The 13,050-nt window shown below is 37.8% G+C and overlaps 1 protein-coding gene and 1 non-coding gene across 2 annotated transcripts in view; one reads left to right on the top strand and one right to left on the bottom strand.

The window, feature by feature from the left end:
• Positions 1-154: 154 nt before the first annotated feature.
• LOC142983125 (endoplasmic reticulum metallopeptidase 1-like) overlaps positions 155-13,050 on the bottom strand; it is a 30,955-nt gene continuing 18,059 nt past the window's right edge. The window contains exons 10-20 of the mRNA XM_076129968.1: positions 12,761-12,912; positions 12,350-12,494; positions 11,794-11,914; positions 10,971-11,073; positions 9,838-10,030; positions 8,702-8,883; positions 6,645-6,782; positions 5,963-6,180; positions 5,384-5,508; positions 3,525-3,703; positions 155-1,637 (exon numbers count right to left, since the gene is read on the bottom strand). Of these exons, the coding sequence (XP_075986083.1) occupies positions 1,470-1,637; positions 3,525-3,703; positions 5,384-5,508; positions 5,963-6,180; positions 6,645-6,782; positions 8,702-8,883; positions 9,838-10,030; positions 10,971-11,073; positions 11,794-11,914; positions 12,350-12,494; positions 12,761-12,912 (1,724 nt within the window). The 3' untranslated portion in view covers positions 155-1,469. The remainder of the gene's footprint in view (positions 1,638-3,524; positions 3,704-5,383; positions 5,509-5,962; positions 6,181-6,644; positions 6,783-8,701; positions 8,884-9,837; positions 10,031-10,970; positions 11,074-11,793; positions 11,915-12,349; positions 12,495-12,760; positions 12,913-13,050) is intronic.
• TRNAM-CAU (transfer RNA methionine (anticodon CAU)) lies at positions 7,387-7,459 on the top strand. The gene has a single exon. It is a non-coding gene; the product is annotated as a tRNA-Met (tRNA).

The raw sequence follows: 13,050 nt of genomic DNA on the forward strand, positions 1-13,050 counted from the left end.
TTTCATATAATAAGCATTCTTGACAAATAGTCACCCAGTTCTGATAAATAGTCAAATACGTTATTTCATATAATATCATGTAACTAATTATAGAGGTAACTTATCTATTTTTCAAGTTATCAGATAAATGATGACATAATGAAACAAGTTATTTGTATAAAAATATTCTTTATTCACTGGTCACGCTTAATCCTAAAAATAAATAACACTAAAAAGTCATTTTTAATTCTAGACAAAAACATTAGGTACCGTAAGTTTTTAAAACTATTTTTCTACACCATCTTGTAATGGTAAAGAAGAAAACCTCCTTTTTCAAGGCAGTTAAGTAAATAAAGACTGTCACAACCTAATTACTTAACAATACAAATAACAACTTAATACTAATATTTTATGTTTTCCAAATAACGAACTAAGTTCAGAGAGATTTGGCATATTTTCAAGATTATTTACACACACTCAACATTATGTACAAAATATAAATCAATACATATTTCATTTCAAACAAGTACCTACATAAAATAAATATCTCGTTTTACTACAAGGGTTTTTTCAAAGCAAAAAATCCCAGTAGTAGTATTGGAGTCTCATTTAGAAAGTGTAATAAGCCTCGCCCTTAGAGAAGATGAGTAAAATATTATTACATCAAACCGTAGACTGGAGTGAAGGATTTGGCACTCTTTGTTTCTATTGAAAATAAGTATAAACATGGCTTATAAGGTTAAGATGAGAGACAAGTGGATGAAACACACCCACGTGTCTTCATTAAAATTGTCGGCCCCATGTAATAGGGAGCGCATTGCCGTACAAATACATGAATAATTAATAACATTCAACATTATTTCCATTCATCGTCAAACATAATAATCTATCACATAGATTTATCTACATATATACAAAGCACCTCAATATCAAAACACACCTAACACCGTATTCCCACTTTTAAAAGGAAGACTTGAGCATAACTTTAAGCCTGGTTTCACGACTGTTGGATAATCTATCAGACGGAATTTCAGCTGTTTTCATACATTTGTTGTCACTATTTAGCAGGAATATATGAAACTGGCCTTAGAGTAAAGTTAAAACTTAAATTTACGAAACTCCGGTCTCTTCATTTCTAATTAAGATAAGTAGCATATAGCTTATCAGCTGGAACTAAGATGTTTTTCCAATCTTATTTTTAATTTTATCTAGCAGTCGGGCTATGGCTTATCAGCTGGAATTTAGGGTTTTTTCAATATTTTACCGACTCTTTATCTAGCAGTCAGGCTATCCGGCACATATTCGCCAAAAGAACCAATTCGTGAAATTGGTTCTTAAGGCAACGTTTCCACTTACAGACAGATGTATGTCTTATTACTCTATATACAATATCTAATTAAGGTTAAACCTCGATTCTTCAACTCATAAATTTCCTTAATATATTCCTCATTAATCGTAAGTTTTCACATATTGTTCAGCATTTCGTTCTATTAATAAATATAATTACTTCTGAAACTGAGTACAGTGGCGATGTTGAAGTAGTGCGGCATGGCGTCGACCAGGGTTTGATACTCGGCTGTGAAGTCCTCGGGGTGGTTCAGCTTGTGGGAGTGGTGCGACACCTCCATGATCGGAGATGATTGCAGGGATGCGGGGACCTGCGGGAGTATTATATTATTACTTTCTATACTTTCTTCTTTTTTCTGTTAAAAAAGGCAATTCCTGCACTAAGACTTGTACTTGTGTCGCGGGGACTTTTACAAACATACATACAAAAGACATAAAGCACAACCAGACTTGTGTGGGAATCGAACCCACGTCCTCCCGATGCGATGGTATCCGCGTTGCGACCTAAATCACTGCACCACAGAGGCAGTCAAAACAAACATGCATGTTGAATGGAGAATGTTACTAGGTATGCCAAATCGCTTGAAATTTTGACACAGTATAGCCTGTATGTATACATATAAACTAGTTTTTGTTTTAGTCAAAAATACCAAATAGTTTTGATTTTATAAGCATTCAAAGTTTCGAAAAATATCGAGTCCCGCTAACAGCCGCGTGAGCGGCTGTGACGTCATACTACTATACCGCGCCGCGCGGGCCGCGTCCCGCTTAGTATTAAGTCGCCAATCGTTGTTGTACGTGTAATAGCTTGCGTAGTATTTTGATGTGTTTTCGTCCGCTTATGTATAAAATACTTTTAATAATAATAAATACTATTCGATTAATAAAATGGATAAAGGATTTTAAAAAGGGCAATCGGATAATGTACCTAAAATAAATGGAATAATGGTTGCGAATTATTTGTGAAACAAATAGAGGTTTTGTTGCTTCCGAAATCCTACTTAATATTATAAATTTAAAAGTTTGTGAGAATGTATATATGTACATACATAAGTACATAGGTAATACATACAATGACATACATATGTCATTGTATGTATGTATGGACGTATGTATGTGTGTACGTACGTACGTATGTATGTATGTACGTATGTTTGTATATGTATGTATGTATGTATGTAAGTATGTAGGTATGTAAGTATGTATGGATGTTTGTTACTCTTTCACGCAAATTTGACAGAACCGATTACGATGAAATTTGATATATACCTGAAGACCCAGAATAACACATAGACTACTTTTTATCCTCGAGTTCTCGAAGGATCGGGATTTACGCGGGAAGGGTTTCCATGCGGACGAAGTCGTGGGCGGCTTCTAGTATATTATACATATGTAGGTATAATAAGTAATAATGTTAGATAAATATTTACGATCACTGCATATTATAATGAAACAGTTTTTAACCGAAATAATCGTATACTTATCGATTTTACATTTTTCCTGCCACAGTAAAATCAATAAACTGGCGATCAATCCGGTTAGAAATTGTTTCATTATAAGATGAAGTTATTTATTATTACTTATGTACTTACTTACATAATATTAAATTACATTTAGGCACAACATATGATTTCCTAGTATTTGAATTGAACATTTTTAAAAGTATTTAGGAATAATTTCAACGCACCGAGCGCGCGACCGCAAGCGGACTGTGTGAGCCAGACTGAGCAAGTGTAGAGTGACGTCACACCGTCACCGAGAGCTAGCGTCGTGCGGTTACAACTTGTTTTACTTATAAATCGAAAACTAATTGACGTATCGAAGTAATTCTTTCACCAGTATTTTTTATTTTTAAACGAGAATATGGAGTGCTAAAAATCAAAATTAGGTAACATTCTCCATTTGACGGTGTAATGTGATGGGAGAGTATTCATTTATTACTTTACGTATGAAATACACTCATATTTCAACATTAACAATGTTAGACCCATGTAATAGAAGGCAAACTTATTACCTTATACATAGGACACGTAATAAAGAAAACTGGTTCTATTCGGCTATCACACACTAGATGTCGCTTATCTCCAAAACTAATTCACTCGATAGATGTCACTAAACACTACAACTTTTAAAGCTCTCACTAGATGGCGCTAATGAATTTAGTTCCGCTACTCCCCGACAGATAGCTTCAAACTTACATTGAGTACGACAGTGATCCGTTTGTTCCATTCTTCCATGTAGGTCGGTGTGGAGTGATATATGACGTAGACAGGTCTGTCGAGCTGTGTGAACGAGACTCTGACGGGAGAGTCCAGAGACCAGCTCGCGACTGTTATGTTGGAGTATGGCCATAGTGTTACTAGGTTGTGGGCACCACCTGGAATGACACAGAAAATTACAGTATTAGGTACATGCATATTCTCATTGTAAGTGCTCCTACACACAGTATGCGCGGCATGGCCGTCGGCTTATGCGGCTTGCCGTCGTCGTTTGTTCCTAACATTTGAGCGGTAATGCTGGGTTTTGACAGCTCTGCGCGGCTTGGGCATGTGGGTAGCAGCCATAAAGAACAATGGCAAGTCTCCATACAAAGTTTTACCTGACATCGTTTTGGAGCGTCTATGAATGAAAAAATGTTAAAACTATAGAGTTTCTTTAACTTAAACAGAATCATTAAGATTTTTGGTTTGAGAGGGCCACAAGAAAAAAATATGATCAATTTTATATTTTGAGGTTATATCATGAAAAAACTTATGTAAATTGCTGTTCTACATTATTTATGTCTAAAAAACAGATTTAGATTACGTGAGAGCAATGAGTCCGGGGGCAATGCAAGTCAAAACTGAAGATAAACCAAGAAAGCAATCGTAACACCAGTAGCAAGCAAAGCTAACTAACAAGTTCACAACAAAGTAAACAACTAGTGATGCTGATAATCAATTAATCGATTATTGAAATAATTGAAGTCATAATCGATTATAGAATATAATCGAATTAATTATTTTTTAAACGATATTATTAAGATTAAAAACCAAAAAAACTACTGTTATATTGCGACTTACTATTAAAAATATTTTTGATTAAGGAAGTTTTTGTGGATGCTGTAATGATAACGTCAGTGATTACTGTAATGCTATTTGAGGTTTTATTTTATATATTTAAGTACATATTATTATTGCAAACAAATCAAATATGCTAATAAAATTGCTTAAAATAATAAGCTATTATAAATGGATTATTCTTTTCATATTATATATTTGTCATAATCGATCAATCGATTGTGAAAATAATTGATTATCAACATCACTCTAAACAACGGAAGGAAAAAAAAATTTTTTTTAGTGCTGCCATTACACTTTCATCTAATAATACCTGACTATTAATCACAACATTAATAATAAAATATGTAACTAAAACACCTATCAATTATATTTGTTATTTTTTTTTAGCAAAACCTATGTGATTTGTTTTTAACGTTCACTTAATAATCGTTTTTTGATATTTAAAAACAAAATAATAATTTTGAAACATTTTGTAAGTGGTAATACTGACTAAAAGATTATGTCCACCGGATGTGGACGTATTCAAGTAAAAGTTTATTTTGTAAATATTTTAAGCTAGGCTTTTACCGAAAAAGTTAATTTCATCATAAAAAAGGGCTAAATTAATTAGTAACTTTTGCACGTGTCCCATTTGTAGACGCTTCATATAACACTTAGGTAAAAACTTGCCATTGTTCTTTTGTCAGTTTAGCACTAGTAGTGACAGTCTACTATTGAATCGGTCATATTGATGTGCAGTTCCTCAGAGTTATGGAAGAGAAGATAAAAATACAAAATGTAACATTATTAAAAAAAAAAACTTTTTAATATATGTTACTGTAAAAGCCCGAACTGTGGTAAATCCTAAGATTTTCCGGTAAAACCTAAGAACCTAACCTTATTTACCAACTCTCAATAGTAAAAGTCCGAACAATACTTTTATTTCGAACTTTTACCTCTATTCACTTGATAGATCTTAGGATTTACTAGTTGCGTAGTATTTTAAGAGTACTCACCAGTCATAATAAAGTCGAAGGTGCATGTAGCGGTGGACGCGTCACAGATCTTGGAGCTGAGGGTGAGCGCGGGCGCCGGGGAGAACGGCGCCGGGGGACCCGTCAGGAGGAACATGGCGTTGTGACTGCGGAATAACACATATTTATATTAACAAATGATGTTTTCCTAGTCGATATTTGGCTACAGCGGCCAGTTTTATTGAAACCGGCCAACAGGGCAGGACTTTGTTTAGTGCCGCGCGTGTGTGCACAATACACAGGTACACTTTTTATTTTCTCATTCTCATAGCCTGGTGAGAGATAATCGATACAACCAGAGTGTTAACTCCATGTAATAAGGAAATATAACATTAGGAAGTTAGAGGCTTGCTTGGACTTCTCCAGGTTTGAAAAAATATTTCACAAAAAAAATGCAATTTTTACACCTATAACTTTCTCTTAAATCACCTTCACTTTAAAGTACCGGATCAAAATCCGTTTAAAGATTAGTTTTAAAGATCTTAGCAAACATAGGGACATATAGTGGAAAGCGACTTTGTTTTATACCATGTGTTAATAAAATAAGTTAGATATACTCACTACTGGCTAGCCCAAGACGTCCTATAGATAGGCATGCCGCAGTACACCATGTTGGCGCAGTCATCAGCCAGCCCGCTGTACTTAGTAACGCCGTGGCCCGCGCCCGCCAGCGCCGCCGTGACCCGCGGCACGGAGTACGGGTCCACGCGGGTCACCAACACGCCCGACGTCTGAGATAGCTGCCTACCCTCTATGTCGTATGATGAGATTTGTGAGTGCTGGAAAAAATATTATTATTATAGCTAAGTACATATTTTTTCATTTAAATTAATATTTGTACTGGAATTTTCTGACAGATTTTTTTATTAGTCAGACCAACGAATTGATTCAAGATCTTTGTGCAGTTCAATAAACTTTTTTCATTTGGAAAACTGCGGTGCAAAAACATAGGAAGAAGCTTATAAATGTAAATAAAAGGATAGCTTAGTACAAAATATATTGTGCACTTAGCTAGCACAAAAAAGATCTTGTCAACCTAACAGATTCTCTCAATCTAAGGGGGAAACCATGGGATGAAACATTAAGTATCGGCCGCAGTTGTATTATTTTTACAATAAAATAACATAACAAAGAAGTATAAGCAATACTTGTTTGTTATTTATAGTTTTAACAACACATTCTTAAATTATTTTTGTGAACAAAATAAAATAAGTAGGTACTTGTAATGTATATTTATACTTACAAACCAATAATGTCTCTGTACAGCGAGGCTGTTGTCGTAAGGGCTGAACGGTATAAACATGAGCACGAAGGAGGCTATGCCCACTGCGCCCAGAGCGATCCACAGGCGTCTGCGAGAGAACAGCAGTTCGATGCCCGACTGAAACAAACAACAATATTTTTTATATGATTGTTCATTCTTACTTATGTTAATTTTGTGAAACTGTATGTTTTTGTTCGTGTGACTTTAATTTAAAGTACCTAAATATAAAGAAGAAAGACAATAATGTTTCACAAAAGATATAAAAACTTGTTTTCCTGGAGACCACTGTTGCCAACTTTACAAGAGTGTATAAAAAATAAAAAATTCTTCTTATTAAAATTGTTCAATAAATTGGGCTCAGAAAACTTTGGAAGACTAATAAAAAAATAATTTTAAACCAGCTCCCAAGGTCATTTTTTCACCCGAAAATAAGAAAGTCAACCTTGGAGTTGGCAACACTGCTCGTCATTGCAATATTGGGTATTTTATGCTCTGAAACATCAAGATTTTCGAAAATAAAAAATATATTTTTCAAAATCGTTCTAGTAGTTTCAGCTATCGGTCCCACATATAAACATACCAACTTTTCCTTTATATAATACCATTGTATATAGTTACTTATCTTTAGTAGATAATACCAATATCACAAATAAATACTTTTTTTTGCTTATCAACATATTATTGTGTGATGTGATATGATATTTTGCCAACACATTCACCGGCCTCGGTGGCGCAGTAGGCAGCGCGTAAGTCTCATAATCTTAAGGTCGTGAGTTCGATCCTCACCCGGGGCATATCTTTTTGTAAAATTATGCGATAATCAACGATATATGGATTTCTTATTTGAAGTAGATCATGTTTAATTTTATTAACTTTTTAATATTTTTATTAATGGTCAACTTACAAAACACCCAAAGTTATTTCTTAAAGAACTTTGTCTTTGAGTTCAGAACTCCTTCCAGAACCTTGACTTGTAATTTTTCGGACTTGGCAGTCAATCGCCATTCCGAAAATTGTTATGTTGTGATATTTTGCAGATCCCGTTTTAGAAATACTAATAAATACTTAATTAATTTTGTACCTGTATATGAGTGAAAAAGACGAAACACAGGTTTTGCTTTTCTTTTTAAAAAGACAACTCCCTCACTTAGAATTGCTCTTGTCTACTGCTGCTACTGTTTCTCATGTGTGGAACTTTTATGCTGGGGCCACACTACCGGGAAATGCCATTAATTATCGCGTTAAAGGACGTTAACCGTAGATGTAGCCACGACTTAACGCAATAATTTGACAACGGCATTTACATTGTCGTTTGACATTAGGCGATAACTCAAGTGGCGGTACATCAAAGAGAATAACGCGAGAATTAATGCGATAAAGCGGTCACACTACGCCAGTCAGTGTGCGTCGGGAGCTCGACGGGATCGCACGTGTTTTGTATTTGCAATACATACTATGGAATGGAGTAACGAGAAAGTAATTGCGTTTCTGGAGCTTCTGCAAACAGAACCATGTTTGTGGGATCCAAAACTGAAAAGTTACAAGAATCGAGGATCGCAAAGTGATGCTTGGCGTCGACTGATGGAATTAGTACCTTTTGAAACAACTATTGAAAAAATTAAAAAAAAGAAGGGAAGCCTGATGGGTTACTATAGAACCCATTTAAACAAAATTAAAAAATCTTTGAAAGTAAATTTTACGCCGTTTTATCGCCAAACGTCAAATCACGTTGGCCGTATTAAGTGTAGCCACCTACTTTAGCGCGTTAAAAATTATCGCGATAATGGGCATTGGACGTTGGCCGCTAATGTGGCCCCAGCATTACAAACATACAATCAATAGACACAAAGTACAACCAGACCCGAAACAACTATATTTTGTAGACCGCACAAATAATTGTTCCGTCCAACCCACGACCTCCCGACACAATACTAGTGGCGACCTTAAACACTGCGCCAAGAAGACAGTCAGCGCTGTATAACTAATCAGAGCCTACAAGTTTATTAGTATGAAAGCTAAACCATCTTTTTACTTACCACAGCAGTAGCGACTAAAGCCACAAGTCCGACATTCAGTATAGCGACGGTGTAGTCAGGGTTGTTGGTCGTGGACCTTCCCATGATGGGCAGCATCATGGCGTCCAGCCGCAGAGCCAGCGAGAACAGGAACATCACGGCTGGAGTTGATAGCGCCACTTCTAGAAGTAGGTGTTGCCCGCCTGGAGAGAAAATGTGAAGTTAGATTTTTTTATTGTGGCAATTTTTGTGGATGTTGTTGGGTATTTTTGTGTATGTTTGGTGGATGAAGAGGGAGGTTTGGATATCGTTTTTTGATGTGTTTAAGTTAGGGAGTGTGTTCATATAAAGACGTACAGTTCATAGTTAGCCGATATTGCTATAATATTTAACTTATTTTTTTTAGTGATTTTAAATTTCAAAATGAAAAAAAGTATACATACATCAAGGTTCAAGCTAACAGAATAGTTAGCGATGCGACGATCAGTTTTAAAAACTAGTCCTTATAACATGACATGAAGTTAAGACAGAAACGCTTGATAAAATTATCGAGGCGCATCTTCGTTCCGCTCATGCTCTCACTAACACTGAGCTATCTGTTAATCGTGGACTTGTGTCCAGCGCCTAGCATATCTGCTGATCGCTATTAAATCAGCGTGGCTTGAGAGATATGTCAATCAGCACTAATTAGTGTCAGTCTAGTAGAGGCTAGAGCTACTCACCAGTAAGACAGATCGGGACACACGCCAGGATCAGTGCTAGCTAGTGTTAGTGCTACTGTCAGTCTAGTGCTAGCTAGAGCTACTCACCAGTAAGACAGACGTATCTGACGACGGTGACGGAGACGAGCGCCGCGGCGGCCAGCAGGAACAGCGGCACCGTCAGCAGGTAGCGCATGGTGCTGGCGGCCGGGACACACGCCAGGATCAGTGCTAGCTAGTGTTAGTGCTACTGTCAGTCTAGTGCTAGCTAGAGCTACTCACCAGTAAGACAGACGTATCTGACGACGGTGACGGAGACGAGCGCCGCGGCGGCCAGCAGGAACAGCGGCACCGTCAGCAGGTAGCGCATGGTGCTGGCGGCCGGGACACACGCCAGGATCAGTGCTAGCTAGTGTTAGTGCTACTGTCAGTCTAGTGCTAGCTAGAGCTACTCACCAGTAAGACAGACGTATCTGACGACGGTGACGGAGACGAGCGCCGCGGCGGCCAGCAGGAACAGCGGCACCGTCAGCAGGTAGCGCATGGTGCTGGCGGCCGGGACACATGCCAGGATCAGAACCAGCACAGACAGTATCAGTCTAGTGGCGGCCAGAGCTTGTAGGGTGCGGAGGGACCGGGACAGGCCGCTCTGGGGACGAGAGAATATGAAATTAACATGAGCTTCTTTTAAGCAACCATTCCTAGGCGTCATTTACGGAGACGCCAGGACATCGCGTAACGCGGTGTCCTGCGTGAGCGACGAATACGACGCAGCGAAAGCGACGAACGCGATCAACTCAACGGCATACCCGTCTTGCGGCCTATGTGACACTCGGCGACGGGACGCGACGTAACACGGACTTGTTTTGAAGGCGACTAGACGCGACACGATGAACTTGTGCAAAATTGTGCTGTACCTCTACAAGATTCGAGAAATGTAAATGTATCATTGCTGTTATATTACAATTTCAAATCTGGCTTTCTTTTTTAGTAACTTAAATTTATTGTTTATTTTTCTGTAAACTGTGCAAACTATATAATTAATTGTGCCACCTAAATAATGTATCTCCCATATTTGCATGAATAAATGATTTGATTTGATTTGAAATAGGGACCAATATCACGTAGAACACGTGTCGCGCGTAGCATCGCGCTTTACGTCTCGTCGTGTTGCGTCGCGTCGCGTCGTATTCGTCGCTCACGCAGGACACCGCGGTCACAGAGCGCTGAGTGAAAAAGCTTGTATGACGTACACGTGAACACAAACACGACGGGCTGCGCTTCACAGTCAGTTCGTGACCTATGCATTTTTTTTCACAGAATTATGTGATATCACGCTCACCGGTCGGTAAACGATCTGTGAGTTAAGCAACCCTTGGCGCCGTCATTCCATAGATGGGTGACCGCATAGTGGTATTTGAGCTGGGCGTCTCCGTGCTTCGGAGGGCACGTAAAAAATCGGTCTCGGTTGTTGTCTACTAAGATAACAGTCGTTAAGCCATGTCAAAGGCTTAAACAACTTTGACACTAGGTTGACCACTAACCATACGATAAGAAGAAGAAGACTAAAAGCTGCAAAGAAATCTCACCTTCTTCATTCTCCACGCGTCGAATGCTTGTGAAGCGGCGACTGAAGCAATGAGATACGGTGTCCAGTACAACGGTACTACTAACCATGCTTGACTTAAATACCTGAAACAAACAATATAAATCATTATATTTTAAATTACATACATATATGTATATATCACGCCTTTTTCCCATACGGTTACGGACATACGGAAGAATTCCTATATCCTCTTATACATATATTAATCATGCAAGGCTAAAGTTGAAAAGTTATAAGACTGAAGGATACCACATGGTACGAGTTTTATTATTAGAAATTCTTGTCTTATAAAATCAAAATCAAAATCAAATCAAAATCAAAATCAAAATCAAAATCAAAATCAAAATCAAAATCAAAATCAAAATCAAAATCAAAATCAAAATCAAAATCAAAATCAAAATCAAAATCAAAATCAAATCATTTATTCATATAGGTCAAATGCTGACACTTATGATAGTAATTGATGCAGAGAGTGAATTTACCGCCAGTTCGGAAGGTAGGGCCAGTGAGAAGAGCTGGTAAGAAACTCCTGGCCACTCTTTTTATTATAATACTAGCTGACCCGGCAGACGTTGTTCTGCCATATAAAAAAAAGTGTCACTTAGGGGTATGAAAAATGGATGTTGGCCGATTCTCAGACCTACTCGATATGTTCACAAAATTTCATGAGAATCGGTCAAGCCGTTCCGGAGGAGTATGGCAACGAAAACTGTGACGCGAGAATTTTATATATTAGATCGAATGGTTCAGGAAACGATTCGGGAAATGAACCTCAGACCAGTATGTATGTATGTAAGACTCACCGCATCTGCACGGTGGTGGCCACCATCAGCAGAGTACATATCGCGCACGCCACAATACCGGCGAGCAAGCACAGTACGCGACCCAACACGCTGAATAGTAGCTCTTTGATTGTTGACCATCCTGTATAACAACGAAAAAAAACTGTTTAGAAATATCTAACACCACCATACGAAACAAAAAATTTCATCAAATCGGGCGGGGTAAAGTTCAAACAGCCATAAAAAAAAGGATGTGAAATGTGGATTGCATAAATAGTTGCACTATTTAAGTATTCCACATTTTTTGGATCGGCAATTTGAAACACAACAGCTATAACTATAAATTAAAAATTTAAAAAACCCCCGATTTTATACAATTGTTTTTTACTAATTTTCTCATCATACGAAGCTATTTAAGATCCCATCCGAGTAAATATCCTCTCAGTCACTCCCTTTCACCCCCTACAACTTTTCAAACTTCTTGTTTAAGTAAATTAATTTAAGTTCTTGTTCCGGGGGTTTCTTAAATTTTGCATTTTTTATTCTATAATATGTAAAGATTCAGTTATAAACTCACTGGGTCCGAGCAGCCACACGACGTACCACACGGAGGCCAGTCCGCACAGCGCGATGAACACGTCCACCACGTACGACGCCGTGAACGAGTACGTGAGCATGAAGGCGCCCAGGTAGTCGTAGTACAGCGCTGCTGTGGGCGAGATCTGTGGGTACCATAGTTTATCATTAGTGGGCTATTTGTTTAAGACTACAGACTGAATCGTAAATTGTTATAACTTTCAGGGCGGTTGTGCTGCGCGCTGTAAATATAGTAATTTGTACTTATGGCTAGATGACGAAGGAAATGCAATGTTTTATGCACTATGGGGGTTAACATAAAGTAAATAGGAGGGAAAGAGTATCTTAAAGCTATGGGGGAGTGGTTAATATCAAGTAAAGGAATATGGGGCCAGGTCATTTTTTACCATACCTTATGGTCCATATCTTCATCTTGCGCGACCTCAGCGATGAGTGCTAACAACATATCTCCCGCGTTCTGTATAACTCCCGGCAGTATGAGGGAGGGTTCGTCGTTGCGCGTGTGGTACACGTGACCCCATTTTGTGAACGCTATGTCAATACCTGTTAATACAAAACATTATATAATAGGAAAGCTACATGAAGATACCATACCTGCCTAAATCGAATGAAATATGGTTCTGATTTTTGAATTTATGTGGGTAAATATATGGGTTATAGCCGAAACAGAATTTTTGGAAC

The sequence above is a fragment of the Anticarsia gemmatalis genome, chromosome 23 (genome assembly GCF_050436995.1).
Source record: "Anticarsia gemmatalis isolate Benzon Research Colony breed Stoneville strain chromosome 23, ilAntGemm2 primary, whole genome shotgun sequence".
NCBI classification, from domain to species: Eukaryota; Metazoa; Arthropoda; class Insecta; order Lepidoptera; family Erebidae; genus Anticarsia; species Anticarsia gemmatalis.